The following is a 14,445-nucleotide window of genomic DNA, read 5'->3' as shown; positions in this document are numbered from 1 at the left end:
GATAATTTGACTTGATCAATTTGATGTGATTTCTGTTAAAAATTCTTAGATATACATCTATAATAATAGCATGTAGAATTGAATGGGATTGAATTGATTGTGATATGGTCGGCCAGCAAACTAACTAAATTTTTCAGTTTGGGCTTAAAGCTGTGGGAAACAGGCAATGGTTAGGGCCCAAAATCACATTTTTGATTAAAACTACTTCCTGAGTTTTCCCACTGCTTGAAGAATGAGCTACAGATTGACCAAGGAAAGAAAAAAAAAACCTCCACAGGTCTGGAAATGTTGTTTAATGATATATGTGTGTATGTGTATGTGTATGTGTATGTGTATGTGTATGTGTATGTGTATGTGTATGTGTATGTGTATGTGTATGTGTGTAATCATTTCCAGACCTGGATGATGAAACCATCTAATAATAGTACACAAAATTATCTAGAAAATGGAGCTCACTGGCTTGTGAAAAAGCTCCCTGAAATAATTGTAATGATTGGTTTGCATGAAATGGGATTTTTGCATGTGAAATTGGTTTACACAAGTAGTTTGATTGCAGTGCAAATGTGAGTATATTGAAGGTAAAAGTAGGTGTTAATGTACTTTGATTCCCTTTCATATGTGTAAAGAAACAGTAAATTGCAAGGAAAAGAAATGAGAAAATCCCATGGAGAATGTGGAAAAGAAATTTGTGGTGGAGGAGTGGGGAAATGTGTGTGATTTGCTAAAGCTAGAGAGAGGGGGAGAAACGGAGAAAATTATTTTGTTGAGAGAATGCTGAGTGGAGAAAAGGAATGAGATTTCTGTGTATCTTTTAAATTTTTTTCCTTGTCTTCGCTGGTTGTTAACTCAAGGACTTTTTTTTTGCCTTGGAAGAGTGAGAGAAGTAGGAAACTCCCCCCCCCTGCAGTTTTTCTGCTCGTTTTAAACAATTTTTTTCCTTTCTCTTACCCACCTCTCTCTGCCCAGCCTGTCTGAGAAAGGTGGGGCAAATGGGTGACCTGCTCATACAGGCTTGCCTTTCACTGTTTTGGTCTCTTTCATCTGCATATAAAAACTATGCAGATATATTTTCTTTTCTGCTCTGAATACAATTTTGATTTTATTTTTTTCTGGAAATTTTTGAGGTTTAAAATGCTTAATTAAACCTATATAAAAGAAATGATTTTGAAAGATTTTGCTTACATTTGTATATTTCCAAATATATTTCAGAGCATTGATCCAAAATACTTCATTTAGATTGTTTGTTTTATTTTTTGAAGCTGTTCTTCTTACCTCCATTTTTTAAAAATATGTCTGTGTGCATTTTGAATGCTTAGGTGCTCCGTCCTATGGCATTGTTTGTTTGTTAGCAGCACAAGTTGTTGCCCTTTTAGGAATTGTTACAGAGATGGGTTAGCAATTACAATATGTAGAGAGAGAGATAAAATACTTAGGACATTTGATTAATGAAAGTAGTAGAAAAATAACACCTGAAGGAGTTGAGGATTGGATCTTTTTTTTTTTTTTTTAATTTTGATTTATATGCCACCCTTCTCCGGAGACTCAGGGCGGCTTACAATGCGCTAAGCAATAGCCTTCATTCTTTTGTATATTTATACAAAGTCAGCTTATTGCCCCCACAACTGGGTCCTCAATTTACCTACCTTAGAAAGGATGGGAGGCTGAGTCAACCTTGAGCCTTGGCGAGATTCGAACCTGCAGTAATTGCAGGCAGCTGGTCTTAATAACCAGCTTAATAACAGGGTGCCTTAGACCACTGTACTACCAAGGCTCTTGAACAATATTGTGTTGGGATAGTTGTATTAAAGCCTAGGGTTAGACTTGATTTAATGGATGTTCCCTTGGGGGGAAGGATTAATTTATTTACATATGGGAAGAGAAAATAGTAGAAGGAAAAGATGGAGTTTTGGTCTAGCTAGTTAGGAAGTTACGTTTAAGGTGGTCTGCACAGGCTTGTGAATTTTATGCCTCAAATCAAGCTTTGAATTCCTTTGAAGCTTGAGGCAATAATTTAGCTGACTTGGAAGTCAAGATGGCAGTGGTAGGAGGAATTGAATGTTTAATGTTATGAGAAGAAGGAGTTAGAGAAAGTGGAGGAAATGGAGTATTGGAGAATGGAAATGGATATTGCCTGATGGAAGGCAAATGTTGATTTTGGAAGTACTATATCAGGGCACTGTTGGGGGACTAAGGTATGATATCATGTGTTTTTGGAAGCTTATGGATGCTGTGGATTATATACAGTAACTAAACAAATGTGACTTGTATAGTATGAAAAAGAGTTACTAAACAAGTCCTACACATAAAGAAAAGGGAAGGCAACATTTAGCATGAGACCATTTTGATGCATTCAAATTGATTTTATTAAACTCCTTCAAGTGAGGAGATTTAATTATTTATTGATGATAGAGGATCATGACTGGATGGGTTGAGGCTTATCCAGCCACGAGAGCCACTGCAGCAGTAGTCACCAAAATTATAATTGGAACAGTTGATACGTAGATATGGAATAGTAGAAGCTATAGACAACAAGCAAGAGACTCATTTTACTGCAAAAGTGCTGTCACCTTCTGTGGTGTTAGGTTTTTGGGTGCAGCTCAGAATCTGATGGGTCCAGTGGGGCTCTGAGCGTGAGGCAATCTGGTATTCAGATTTGTCTTGGCCAGGGCAGGGCTGGGCAACCTTTTGTCTCCCACCTTGAACAAAATGGGCAGAGAGAGAGGGGGTGGGGACTGAGGCCACCACACGTAGGAACTTTTTTCTTGGGCTTCTTGTAGTTTACACAGATTGCACGGTGTTAGAAACATAATTTCATATCACACAGGCCTCATGATTTTTTTCTCAGTGCTCTGGAAGCGGGGGACTTTAGGTGGAGAGAGAAGTGCATTTTCTGGCAATTTGCCTGGAGGCTTTATGTTTGCAGGTGGTACACTGGATTGCAGGGAATCGAAAGTCAAGTTAGGCATACTTTGTGTATGCTCTAATCCTTTCAGTGGAATGCAAATTCATCTATGCCATGGATCAAATGTTTACCCTTGGCCTTGCTCAGAACTCAACCTTACTACAAAGGGATGCTGATATTTTACTTTATGAAATGATGTTTGGATTACCACACTTGGAAATTCCACAATATGAAACAAAACTAAAAGATTTTTTGTTGTTGTAAAGAACTGTATGTTTGGGCTCTCCTCTTCTTTATCTTACCTCAGAAACACTACTACTCAGGACTACTAGCTCAATCCCTACCTCCCGAATTTGCTGTCCATAAATTCCAGCCTGATGATTGGGTCCTGACAAAAAGCTGATGTGAGGAAAAACTTAGCCAAACCTGGGACAGGTCCTGCCAAGTCCTGATGACCAGTGAAACAGCAGTTTGGACAAACAACAAAAGATGGACCTACTACACACGTGTAAAAGGACCAGTTGATGAACTTAAAAAGTGGAAAGTGGTTCCTGGAGAAGACCCACTAAGAATAAACCAAAAACTTACGTGGTCATGCTGGTATGAATAGTTTCTGTTTGTGATTTCTTTTTCTCATTGCAGGAGTACCAACTTTTTGATTTTTCCTGCCTGAGTTATCCTGGCCAATGTTATTTCATCTGAAGATCCCAAATGAAACTGTGGAACTTTGTACCCTAGAGGATATGTTGATTCTGTGATTGTAATTGTATCACTGAATGTTGTTGTTACCATTGTTGTGACTGTAGACCAGTATGTGTTTGTGAAGAACCTTGTGATATAGAAATAGTGGAAGACCGGGTAGATTAAATGTATAAGAATTGGGGCCTTTAATCTGATCAACCTGACTTGAACACAGTAGTCCTAGGAGATAGTGATATCATAATCCCTAAAGATATAGGATGTTTCGATTTAATGCAATGGTTATAATTTTCTTATGGGTAGAACTAATAGGAGAATATAATGCAATGATTAATCTGAAAAACCATATATTACAAGGGTCTTTTCATTGCTTAATGTAACCTTTCAATGTGGAATTAACCTGACAACCTAGTAACCCTTTTGAAAATGCACCTAGACTGAGTGGTTATGGACGGATGTGGGTAATAAAATTCTTAATTGGCATGCTACAGATGGCTTATATTGGATATGTGGAAAGTTCGCCTATGTGCAATTGCCTAGCCGTTGGTATGGAGCATGTGTATTGTTTTTCCATATAACAAGGTGAAAGACTGGGTACACCTGTTTATGTGGAAGCCGGCCACGGATCTACAATGAGTGGCCTGCCCACATACTGGGGCAGACTTGGACTGGGGCAGTTGACTTCAACTGGTTTGGCAGTATCTTCTCCCACTGGAAAAGGATTCGGTTTCTAGTGTTTTTAGCCTTTGCAGATCTCCTTCTTCTCCCGTTTCATCCCTCTGATCCAGCATATGGATCATCTCCCATCACTGGGATGGCAGTCTTGGCCTCCTCAGTGTCCACTGACCCTTCCCCTTAGATCAGCAAAACTCATGGTCCTTAAATGCTCCCTTAGTCCACCATTGACAGGAAGCATCCTGTCATAAGAAAAGGGAGGAAAATGAAGGGCCATATTGATACAAATCAATCTAACCTTTGCTCTTTGTTTCTGTTAAAGAAGTTGCTTGTACTATTTTGCTATGGTTGGGAATCATTTGTTAGGAATTCATTCTGTAAGAGAATTGTATCTTTTCTATCTGGTTTCTTGCTTCTGTCATTTGTTTCAGAGCTAGGCACACCCTTGGAGACAGTTCCCAGGAACATCCTGCTCCATAGATAAGGGGGTGGGCCTGTCTAGGAGCCTGAACACACAAGGACAAGGGATACTCTGTAAGATAGCAAAGCATGGGCAGAGACAGAGGCCTGAACAAAGCAAGATCATGTTGGTGATGAAGCTTTGTCTGATGGGATAAACTTTGTTTCTATCGGCGTAAAATGTATATAATACTCTGAGCCACTCTTGCAGTGTGTGTCTATTCCTTACATGCTTTTGCCTGTGTTTTGGAAATAGAATCACCCAGACTTTTTACTTTGGCCAAAGAATAAAAAGCTGATATTTTTTTGCAAGCGTCCTCTTGAGTCTCACTCTCTTTGGCATTTCAATGCCTCGGGGGGACCTTAAACTAGAATCAGTCTTTTCTATTGTTTAAGTCTTTTAGTAAGATAATTAAAGGCTTTGAGACTAAAATATATGAAGAACAGGATTTGGATTTGGCTAGTCTAGAGAAAAGAAGGACTAGGGGGGACATGACAGCAGTATTTCAGTATATGAGAGGTTGCTACAAAGAGAAGGGAGTCAGGTTATTTTCCAAAGCACCAAAGGGTAGGACAAGAATGGATGGAAACTAATCAAGGAGAGAAGTAACATGGAATTGAGGAGAAACTTCCTAACAGTGAGGACAATTAATCAGTGGAACAGTTTGCTGTCAGAAGTTGTGGGTGCTTCATTACTGGAAATTTTTAAGAAGAGACTGGACAGTCACTTGACTGAAATAATATAGGGTCTCCTGCTTAAACAGGAGGTTGGACTAGATCTAGAATGTCCCTTCCAGCTCTACTCTGATTGATTGATCAATGTCTTTTATTGTTTGACTTGCTTTCTAATGTATTATATGTAAAGTCCCAAAATGTACTTGAGTCACCAGAATGCCAAAAAGAGAGACTCAAGACGAGGCTTGCAAAAAGAAGATTTTATTTATGGCCAAAAACAAAATGCTGGGTGGGACTATATCACAGATACAATGCATGTGAGGAGATAACCACACCTTGGAGAAGGTATGGCATCCTTTTTATACCCTCAGAAGCATTACTTAGTACCCAATTCTGGCCCCCTGGCCCATCCCTTCCTTTGGCAGTGCAGCAAGGAAAGGGGATGGGTGGGTGCTTAGCAACCCCACTTCTTGAGCTATCCACCAGGTACAGAATGATACCAAAAAACATAACATAGAAGTGAGATCACTGGTAGAAACAAATGGCAGAGGCAGTTCTAATTCTTAGCAAAGCAATTCTTACAGAAGCAAAACAGCAAGTCAAACCAATTCTATTGACTCTACTATTATTTCCCACCAATTCTATCTGTTTTATTATTATTATTATTATTATTATTATTATTATTATTATTATTATTATTATTATTATTATGTCCCTTCAATATATACCAAATGTCATGTTTCTGTAGTTTCTATACCCTATGAAAATACTTGACCCTCCCTTTAATAAATGTTTTTTTGCTTTGCCTGAATTACTTGGTGATTCGTATTTTCAGGTGGATAAAGAAGCCCATGTGTGTGTGTCTCAGATTCAGGCATCAACTTCTTATCAGTTCCGTGCCACAATCGGGTTCCCTGAGTTTGGAGGCAATAAAGTTAAGTTCAATTTCCATGTTGAAAAGAGACTATTGATTTTTATTTTAGGCAAGTATACTAGATCTAATATATAGCTTATACGATTTTATAAACTACAAAAAGAACAAGTTATCGTTCACAACAGAGTTCAAAATCTGGTTATGCTATCCCGGTCTCATATTACAGTCAAACTCCTGGAATAATAGGGAGGAAGGTTTACCTCTGCTTTTCCTTTTCCTTTTCGTTTAGGACGAAAGGCGATATGGGCATATGGTTCCACATCATACCGCACTTAGGCTCGAAGACCCGTTTTCTCAACGTCTCCCGTTCAACCGCTTTTAGCGGTTGCCTAGATACCAGCCGCTCTACTTAACAGAAAGCAGGACAGGCAAAACCCGCCTCTGAGTAGTGATTTTTTTTTTAAAGTGGCACGTAACATCCGCCGGCTTTTACCGTTACAATATAATACCCGTATATCAAGCGCATACGTTTTACGTCATCAGCCCTGGCCACACATCAGGAGAAAACATTTTCACCGCTATGTTCAAGGTGAGAAAGTTTCCTTAGTACTTTCAGGAACAAAATTGGCGACATAGCCTTTTCCATCTTTGGTGCTGCCCACGCAACGTGCGTGTTTTGAGCTGTCTGAAATCAACTGTAGAGCAGTACTTACTCTGAGTTTTTGCTTGTTAGTTAGAGATAGGCTAGGACTAGGTGAAGGGGGGACGGTATTGCGCTCGTGCCAGTTTATCCAGCCTCGAATGCCAACATTTGTTACCGAGTAAATAAATAGGAACGGTAAGAGAGGCGAAAGAAGACGGTTCATATCTCATTGAAATATGAACAGCTCAATGACTAATAAAACGAGGATCGATTAAACTAAAGTAACACTGTCGAATGTGTAGTTGAGTATTATCTTTATTAGAATTAGGAAAAAGTCACAAAATATAAACTCTTCCTTCTGTTAAATGATGCAAAAATGAAATAGGAAAAACTCTAAAACACCCACATTTTTAAAAAGTTTGTTCAGCTGCTGTATTTATTTTAAAGTTGATCGCAAGATTGAGATAGACGATCGACCGACTGAATGAATGGATGCTTTTATCAACCTAAATACCTCCAGAAGTCTTGAATCACAACTTCGGTGGTTCCTAGCCAGTATACGGTTCCATATCTAGAGGTTATAGATTTGGAGAAAGATGTTGTAAAAGGAATGGGGAACTTCTTATTTTGAAAACATGCTTGTCTTGTAGAGCAGATATTAAAAAGAATAAAATACAACAATTAACAAAGCTAAATGTTAACCTGATATGGAGGAATTACACCAACAGGTAATAGTATAGAAATAACATAATCCAGTTCATAATCCATATGAACATTCAAATTCATATTGTCAGCTAACCTGTAAAAGAGAATTCATGTCCTCTTCAGTATTGAATGGGAAATCTGTTTTCAGACTCCAGGCTAAATATTCATTTATAATACAATTTGGACATATTGCTTTATTCCTTTATTAACTAGTGCTGTCAGTTAACAGCTTTTTATCCCTATTAAAATAGAATAATAAAATAGAGACCATTGAGTTCAGCTCCACTACTCAATATAGTTAAGGATATCCAACAGATGGCAGTCTAGTCCCTGCTTGCACATATTCTAGAGACTTCACTTTTTCAGGTAATTGATTTTACTGTTGAATTTTTAGATAAATAAATAATACATAATTTAAATCTATTTATTAGATGGGTACGTAGCCCACCTTTATTACTTTGTAAGTAATTCAAGGCAGTGAATATACACAATGCTCCCTTCTATTTTCCCCACAAGAACAATCCTGTAAGGTAAGTTGTTATTGGAAATTTGAAGCATTTTAAAAATTGGGATATATAGTAATTATTATTTATTAAATTTATCTGCTGCCCAACTCCTAGAGACTTTGGGAAGTTTACAAATGATAGAAAGCATGAAAACATGACAATAAATATAAGACACACACACCCAAAAGTAGATATGGCAGTATAACCAACCAGGTTTAAACAAAAGAATATTACCTAAATTAAAATGAGGCTTCAATCATCCCTATCAAAAGCCTGGATAAAGAACCAAGTCTTCAGGCACCTTCAAAATATCAGGATGGGGTGTTTAGGTCTTGGGGGTAACATCATTCTGTAGAGCAGGCACTGCAACAGAGAAGGCAAGTTTTCAGGGTCTTGATAGAGGGCATTGTTTAATTGAAGGTAACTAGATCCAAATCAGCCCTGCCAGATCAAATTGACTGGGCAGATACAAGCAACCAATAACCAGGCCCTATGCTATGTAGGACTAAACTGGGAACAGTGCAGTATGCAAAGCAGATGAGTTACATGGACATACTAAGGCCTTGATGGCGAACCTATGGCATGCGTGCCACAGGTGGTACCCGGAGCCATATCGGTGGGCACACAAGTGTTGCTCTAACTCAGCTCCAGCGCACAAACGTGCGCCGGCCAGCTGATTTTCGGGCTTTCTGGACCCACCGTAAATTAGGAAACAGGCTGTTTCTGGCCTCTGGAGGGCCTTTGGGTAGTGGGGAAGGCCTGTTTTTCGCTCTCCTCAGGGTTCCAGAGCCTTTCTAGGAGGCTGGGGAGGGCGAAAATGGCCTCCCCCCACCGGAGGCCCTCCGGAGGTTGGAAACAGCTTGTTTGCCAACTTCCAGTGGGACTGGAAGACCCGTTTTTCGCTCTCACCAGGCTCCAGAGCCTGGGGAGGGCGAAAACTGCCTTCCCCACCCTCGGGAGGCCGGAAACAACTCATTTCCCAACTTCTGGAAGTCAAGCCATTGTGTGCCAAATGCAGGGGGAGTGCGGGAGGGGGGATCATTGAATTATGGGTGTGGGCACGCACACATGCGACCCCCGCTTTTGGCACGCAACGGCGAAAAGGTTAGTCATCACTGTACTAAGGCATGCACTGCATATTGCACCAGTTGATAGTCTTCAAGGGCACTGCCATGTAGAGCACATTGCAGTAGTCATCATGCTTATATACTGTATATTTATATTATATTTATATTTTATATTTAAGTTCTAAATATATATTTAAAAGAATCTAACTTCTTTTCTCTGAATGAATTCTGAACCTCTTGTCAGTTTGCAGCTGACATACCTGTTGTTTATATCTCCTTTCTACGAAGCTTACCCATTGCATACAATGACCAGTGCATACTTTGCTCCTCCCAACTGGCTTGCATTGGCCCAACCAAATCTGTATGTACCAGCTCTAGAGCTTTTGTTGTCTGCCTTGTGCTACTTTTGCTTACTGGGAATGCCTTGGACTTTGATGATTTACATACTGCACTGTCCAAGTATGCCTTATGTCCTTTTAAGTTTAACCCTTCTCCAAACTGTTGCATCTTTTGCAAAACTCTGAAACTGGCATGGGCAAGCTTTCTGTGCAAGAGATGAATGCATGAATCATGTTGTGCCACATTTCCAAATGTTTGGGCACATTGAACCCTTTGTCCCTGCAACACATAAAGTTCATCCTGTTTTATGCCCTGTGCACATACACTCTCATCTCGTTTTATAAGACACTTCCCATTTACAAATGTGGTCTCAAAACCTTGTTTGTCTAGACTAGGGACACTTAGTAAATTATGCTCCATTTCGGGCACACGTAACATGTTACTAAACTTTTTCTCCAGATATGGAATCAGCACACTGCCTTTTCCAATGACTTTAGCCTTCTGGCCATTTGCTAAGGCTACTGCATCTCGTCCATTCTGAAAAACAATTAAGAATTATTAACAATTGTTTGACTAGCCCCAGTGTCAATTAAACATTTGTCTCTGCTATTACAATAGTTAACTTTTGGAACAGCAGCTTGTCCTTCTGTTGTCTTTCTTCTTTGCAAACAGTCTTTCTTTAGATGAGTCTTATCACTACACATGAAACACCTCCAGTGTTGCTGTCCTGCTTCTTGCTTTTTAGAAAAACTTTGCTGGGCTGTAATTCGATCTCTACAGACATGCTGTCTGTTGCTTTTCTCTCTCTACTCCTTGGACCCCCATCTCAGGAATTTCTCCTCATGGCTTTTTCTAAAATGGTGTTTGTTTTCTTCAGAAATCAAACAGGCTTTAAGAGCTTCCATTTGTAAGTCTTGTTCTGGTTTGCGCTCAAAAACAGCTGAAACAATGTCCCACGTTTCATCAAGACTATTTAACACCAACAGTACCTTCTAAGACTCAGGAATCTGTATTCCACGCTGTTCCAATTCAATAAATAAAGTTTGCATTCACAGCAAATGCTTCTCCACATTCTCTTGTGGTAGCAGTCTTGTTGTGGAATGAAGGAACCAAACAACATTCCTGGGTCAGCCAGAGACAGTTCTATTGCGCAAGGTTCAGAGCCAGATTTATACCTGAAACTTTGAACAAGGAAAGAGCTCTGATACAACTGTTTTTATACATTTCTAAGACAAAGGATTCGGTGAGATCATGCATTTTCCATATATGGTTAATATACATCCAATTTTCCATATATGGTTAACATACATTTGATAATATGTTCATCTAATTATTAAACCATTACTTGCTAGTTTTATAAGATTATCTTAGCTACACAACTTTTTATTTTATTTATTTTTATTTTATTTCGAATTTATATACCGCACCTTCTCCCGAGGGACTCAGGGCGGTGTACAGCCAGATAAAAACATACAATACAAACATTAAAAACAATTAAAAGAATATATACTAATTTGGCCCCAGTTTAAAATGACAGACCAATTAAAAATTAAAAATATTTAAAAATATGTTAAGCCAGCCCAGCTTGCTGAAAAAAGAAAGTTTTAATGGCACGGCAGAAGGCACCGAGGTCTTGGATTCTCCTTATCTCTGGGGGCAGCTGGTTCCATAGGGTAGGTGCCCCCACAGAGAAGGCCTTCCCCCTGGGGGTCACCAACCTACATTGTTTGGCTGATGGCACCCCGAGGAGGCCCTCTCTGTGGGAGCGCACGGGTCGATGGGAGGTTGTCGGTAGCAGCAGGCAGTCTTGAAGATAACTAGGTCCTATGCCATGGAGCGCTTTAAAGGTGGTAACCAACACCTTGAAGCGCACCCGGAAGACCACTGGGAGCTAGTGCACCTTGCGCAGGAGCGGTGTTATGTGGGAGCGCCATGCAGCTCCCGTAATTACCTGTGCGGCCGCATTCTGGACCAGTTGGAGCCTCCGGGTGCTCTTCAAGGGGAGCCCCATGTAGAGAGCATTGCAGTAGTCCAGGCGAGAGGTGACGAGGGCATGAGTGACTGTGCACATGGAATCCCGATCAAGAAAGGGTCGCAACTGGCGAATCAGGTGAACCTGACAAAAGGTACCCCTGGCTACAGCCGTCAGATGTTCCTCCAAGGACAGCTGCGTATCCAGGAGGACTCCCAGATTGCGCGCCCTCTCCGAGGGGTCCAAAGAATCGCCCCCAATAGTTAGCGATGGGGTCAGCTGACTATACCGGGATGCCGGGAACCACAGCCACTCAGTCTTGGAAGGGTTGAGCTTGAGCCTGTTCCTCCCCATCCAGATCCGCACAGCCTCCAGGCACTGAGACATCACTTCAAGGGCATTGTTGGGGTGGCCTGGGGTGGAGATGTACAGCTGGATGTCATCAGCGTACTGGTGGTACTTCACCCCAAAGCCACAGATGATCTCACCCAGTGGCTTCACATAAATGTTGAACAAAAGGGGCGAGAGGACCAACCCCTGAGGCACTCCACAAATGAGAGGCCTCGAGGTCGACCTGTGCCCCCCTGCCAACACAAACTGCGACTGGTCAGAGAGAAAGGAGTAGAACCACCATAGCACAGTGCCCCCCAACAGGTATTGTCCGAAATCTTCAGCCCTGCCTTCCAGGGGGTCCTCCCGCGCTCCCGGTTGGAGCAGGGAGCGGGTCACCCTGAACAGGGCAGCCGGACGATTCTCTGATGATGCAATAAGAGCGGAAAAGTAATTACACTTTGCCGCTTTTACTTAAGACTAAGTAGGTCTTAATATGTGACTTTACCAGTGTTCGGTCATATTCAGCGAGACTGGCCCTCCAACCGCTCTCCAGGCGTCTTTTCCGGCGCTTCATCTCCCTCAGCTCCTCAGTAAACCTAGGAGCCACGAGGGATCGGCACCGGGTCAGAGGCCGCAGAGGCATGACTCGATCCAAGGCTCCACCAGCCGCCCGATCCCAGGCAGCCACCAGGTCCTTGGCCGAGTCATGTGCCAGATCCTCAGGAAGTGGCCCGAGCTCCATCTGGAACTTATCAGGATCCATCAGGCACCTGGGGCGAACCCATCTTATTGGCTCCGCCTCCCTGCGGCGGGGTGTAGCGGTTCGAAGATCCAGGCAAAGGAGCGAGTGATCTGACCATGACAAGGGTTCCATGTCTATATCCCCTATAACAAGACCACTCAACCACTGGCCAGAGACAAAAATCAAGTCCAGAGTGTGACCCCCGCCCCTGTGAGTGGGGCCATGAACTAGCTGGGTCAGGTCCATGGCCGTCATGGAAGCCATGAACTCCTGAGCTGTCTTGGACATTTCACCATTGGATGGCAAGTTGAAATCACCCATGACCATAAGCCTGGGTGTATCAACTGCCACCATGGCTATCACGTCAAGGAGCTCGGGCAGGGCCGTTGCCACACAGCAGGGAGGCCAGGTACGCAAGCAACAAGCCCATCTGAACCCCATGACCCCATCTCACAAAGAGGGATTCACATCCGGCAATCTGTGGCACAGTGGTCTCCCTCGGACCAAGACCTTCGTTAATAATAACTGCCACCCCCCGCCCCTCTCCTGGGCCCTCGGCTGATGGAATGCTCTGAAGCCTGGTGGGCACATCTCAACCAGGGGGACCCCTCCCTCCGGGCCCAACCAGGTCTCCGTAATACCCACCAGGTCCGCTCCCCCCTCCTGTATAAGATCGTGGATGAGGGGGGGCCTTATTTACCACGGACCTGGCGTTGCACAGCATCAGCCGAAGGCCCAGATCCTGAGTATCTGAGCCACCTAGTATCCAAGAGGAGCCTTGGGGACCGGGGCACACAATAGCTCTCAAACAGCGAGTGCGCTCCCCCGACACGTGATGTGGTCTCCTGCTCCCGCCATATCTGTCCTTCCCATCCACTGTGCTAATGGTACATCCCTCATTGGTATAGTCCTCCATCCCCTCCCCAATCCCTTGTCCTGCACCCTCCAAACCGTTACCCCGTGCCGGGCTTGGCTCCGACCTTAGTGGATTTCCCCGCCCCATCCCCTTTGGTCGTCCTCCCAGTTCCCCTTAAAAGATTGTTAACCCCCCCCCCTCCCCGAACCCTTTAAAATCTTATTAAAAAACTTCCCCAAAAAACCCCACAAGCCCTTCCTCGCGCCATGCCATCTCTCAGGATTCCAAAATCCGTCATCGAGATAGGCCCTCGATAAAGTGGAGGGCCAAACCTGCAAGAGGGGGAAATCTCGCAGGGCAAGGAGTTCAGACACTGAATACATCAAATCGTTAGGGGTGAGAAAAGTCCATGGTTGGGAGACCACCATGATGTTATAGTACAGGGGAAAGAGTTCCAGTCCATGGCACAGGCAACCGGACTCCATTGCCCTCTCACAGCAGTGGAGGGGGAGATATATGCCATCCGACGCCCGGAAATTTCTTGGCCAACAATCCTCTCACAATGGCCAACCAATAAAACTTTGATGGACACCCGGGAGTGAAGGCAGCCATACACCGACTCCCACCGGCCTTGAGTCCATAGATCCAGTTCCCCATATGGGTTAAGAGAAGTCAGAGAGCCCAATTCTCCAGCTCATGAGCAGGATTTAGTTCGAAATTTAGTTCAGGAAGAATCTTGCAAAGGCAGGAGATTCAGAGATGGCTTGATGGAAATGGGGGAAAGTAGGAGCAGCACAGCAGGCCAGGATAGGCTGGGTAGCTATAACCATAATAAGGCCAACAAGGTCTCACTCGGTAGAAAAAAGGAAGGAGGGGAGGGGGGAAGTATAGGCAGCAAGTGCCAATAGACATTTTCCAGCCCCTTCAAATCTCTCAAAACTTCCAATTGATGAAACATAGTGCTCCCCAGTTTTGCCCCCTCCAGCTCACCATGGAGG

General features: G+C 42.8%; 2 protein-coding genes across 4 annotated transcripts in view; one reads left to right on the top strand and one right to left on the bottom strand.

Moving 5' to 3' along the window:
* CUNHXorf58 (chromosome unknown CXorf58 homolog) overlaps positions 1-6,643 on the bottom strand; it is an 88,770-nt gene extending 82,127 nt beyond the window's left edge. Inside the window, exon 1 of the mRNA XM_070943393.1 lies at positions 6,545-6,643. Coding sequence (XP_070799494.1) covers positions 6,545-6,609 — 65 coding nt within the window. The 5' untranslated portion in view covers positions 6,610-6,643. The remainder of the gene's footprint in view (positions 1-6,544) is intronic.
* A 164-nt stretch (positions 6,644-6,807) lies between these two features.
* Positions 6,808-14,445, top strand: part of APOO (apolipoprotein O) — a 75,435-nt gene continuing 67,797 nt past the window's right edge. For 2 of the 3 annotated variants that reach the window (XM_070943295.1, XM_070943294.1), the window contains exon 1: positions 6,808-6,873. In XM_070943295.1, the coding sequence (XP_070799396.1) occupies positions 6,865-6,873 (9 nt within the window). In that variant the 5' untranslated portion in view covers positions 6,808-6,864. The remainder of the gene's footprint in view (positions 6,874-14,445) is intronic. The other variant, XM_070943296.1, reaches the window with a different exon arrangement.

The sequence above is a fragment of the Pituophis catenifer genome, unplaced genomic scaffold, assembly GCF_029215685.1.
Source record: "Pituophis catenifer annectens isolate HBS135680 unplaced genomic scaffold, rPitCat1.0.hap2 SCAF_4, whole genome shotgun sequence".
NCBI classification, from domain to species: domain Eukaryota; kingdom Metazoa; phylum Chordata; class Lepidosauria; order Squamata; family Colubridae; genus Pituophis; species Pituophis catenifer.
Note: the sequence above shows the minus strand (reverse complement) of the source record. Positions and strands in the feature narration are given on the sequence as shown.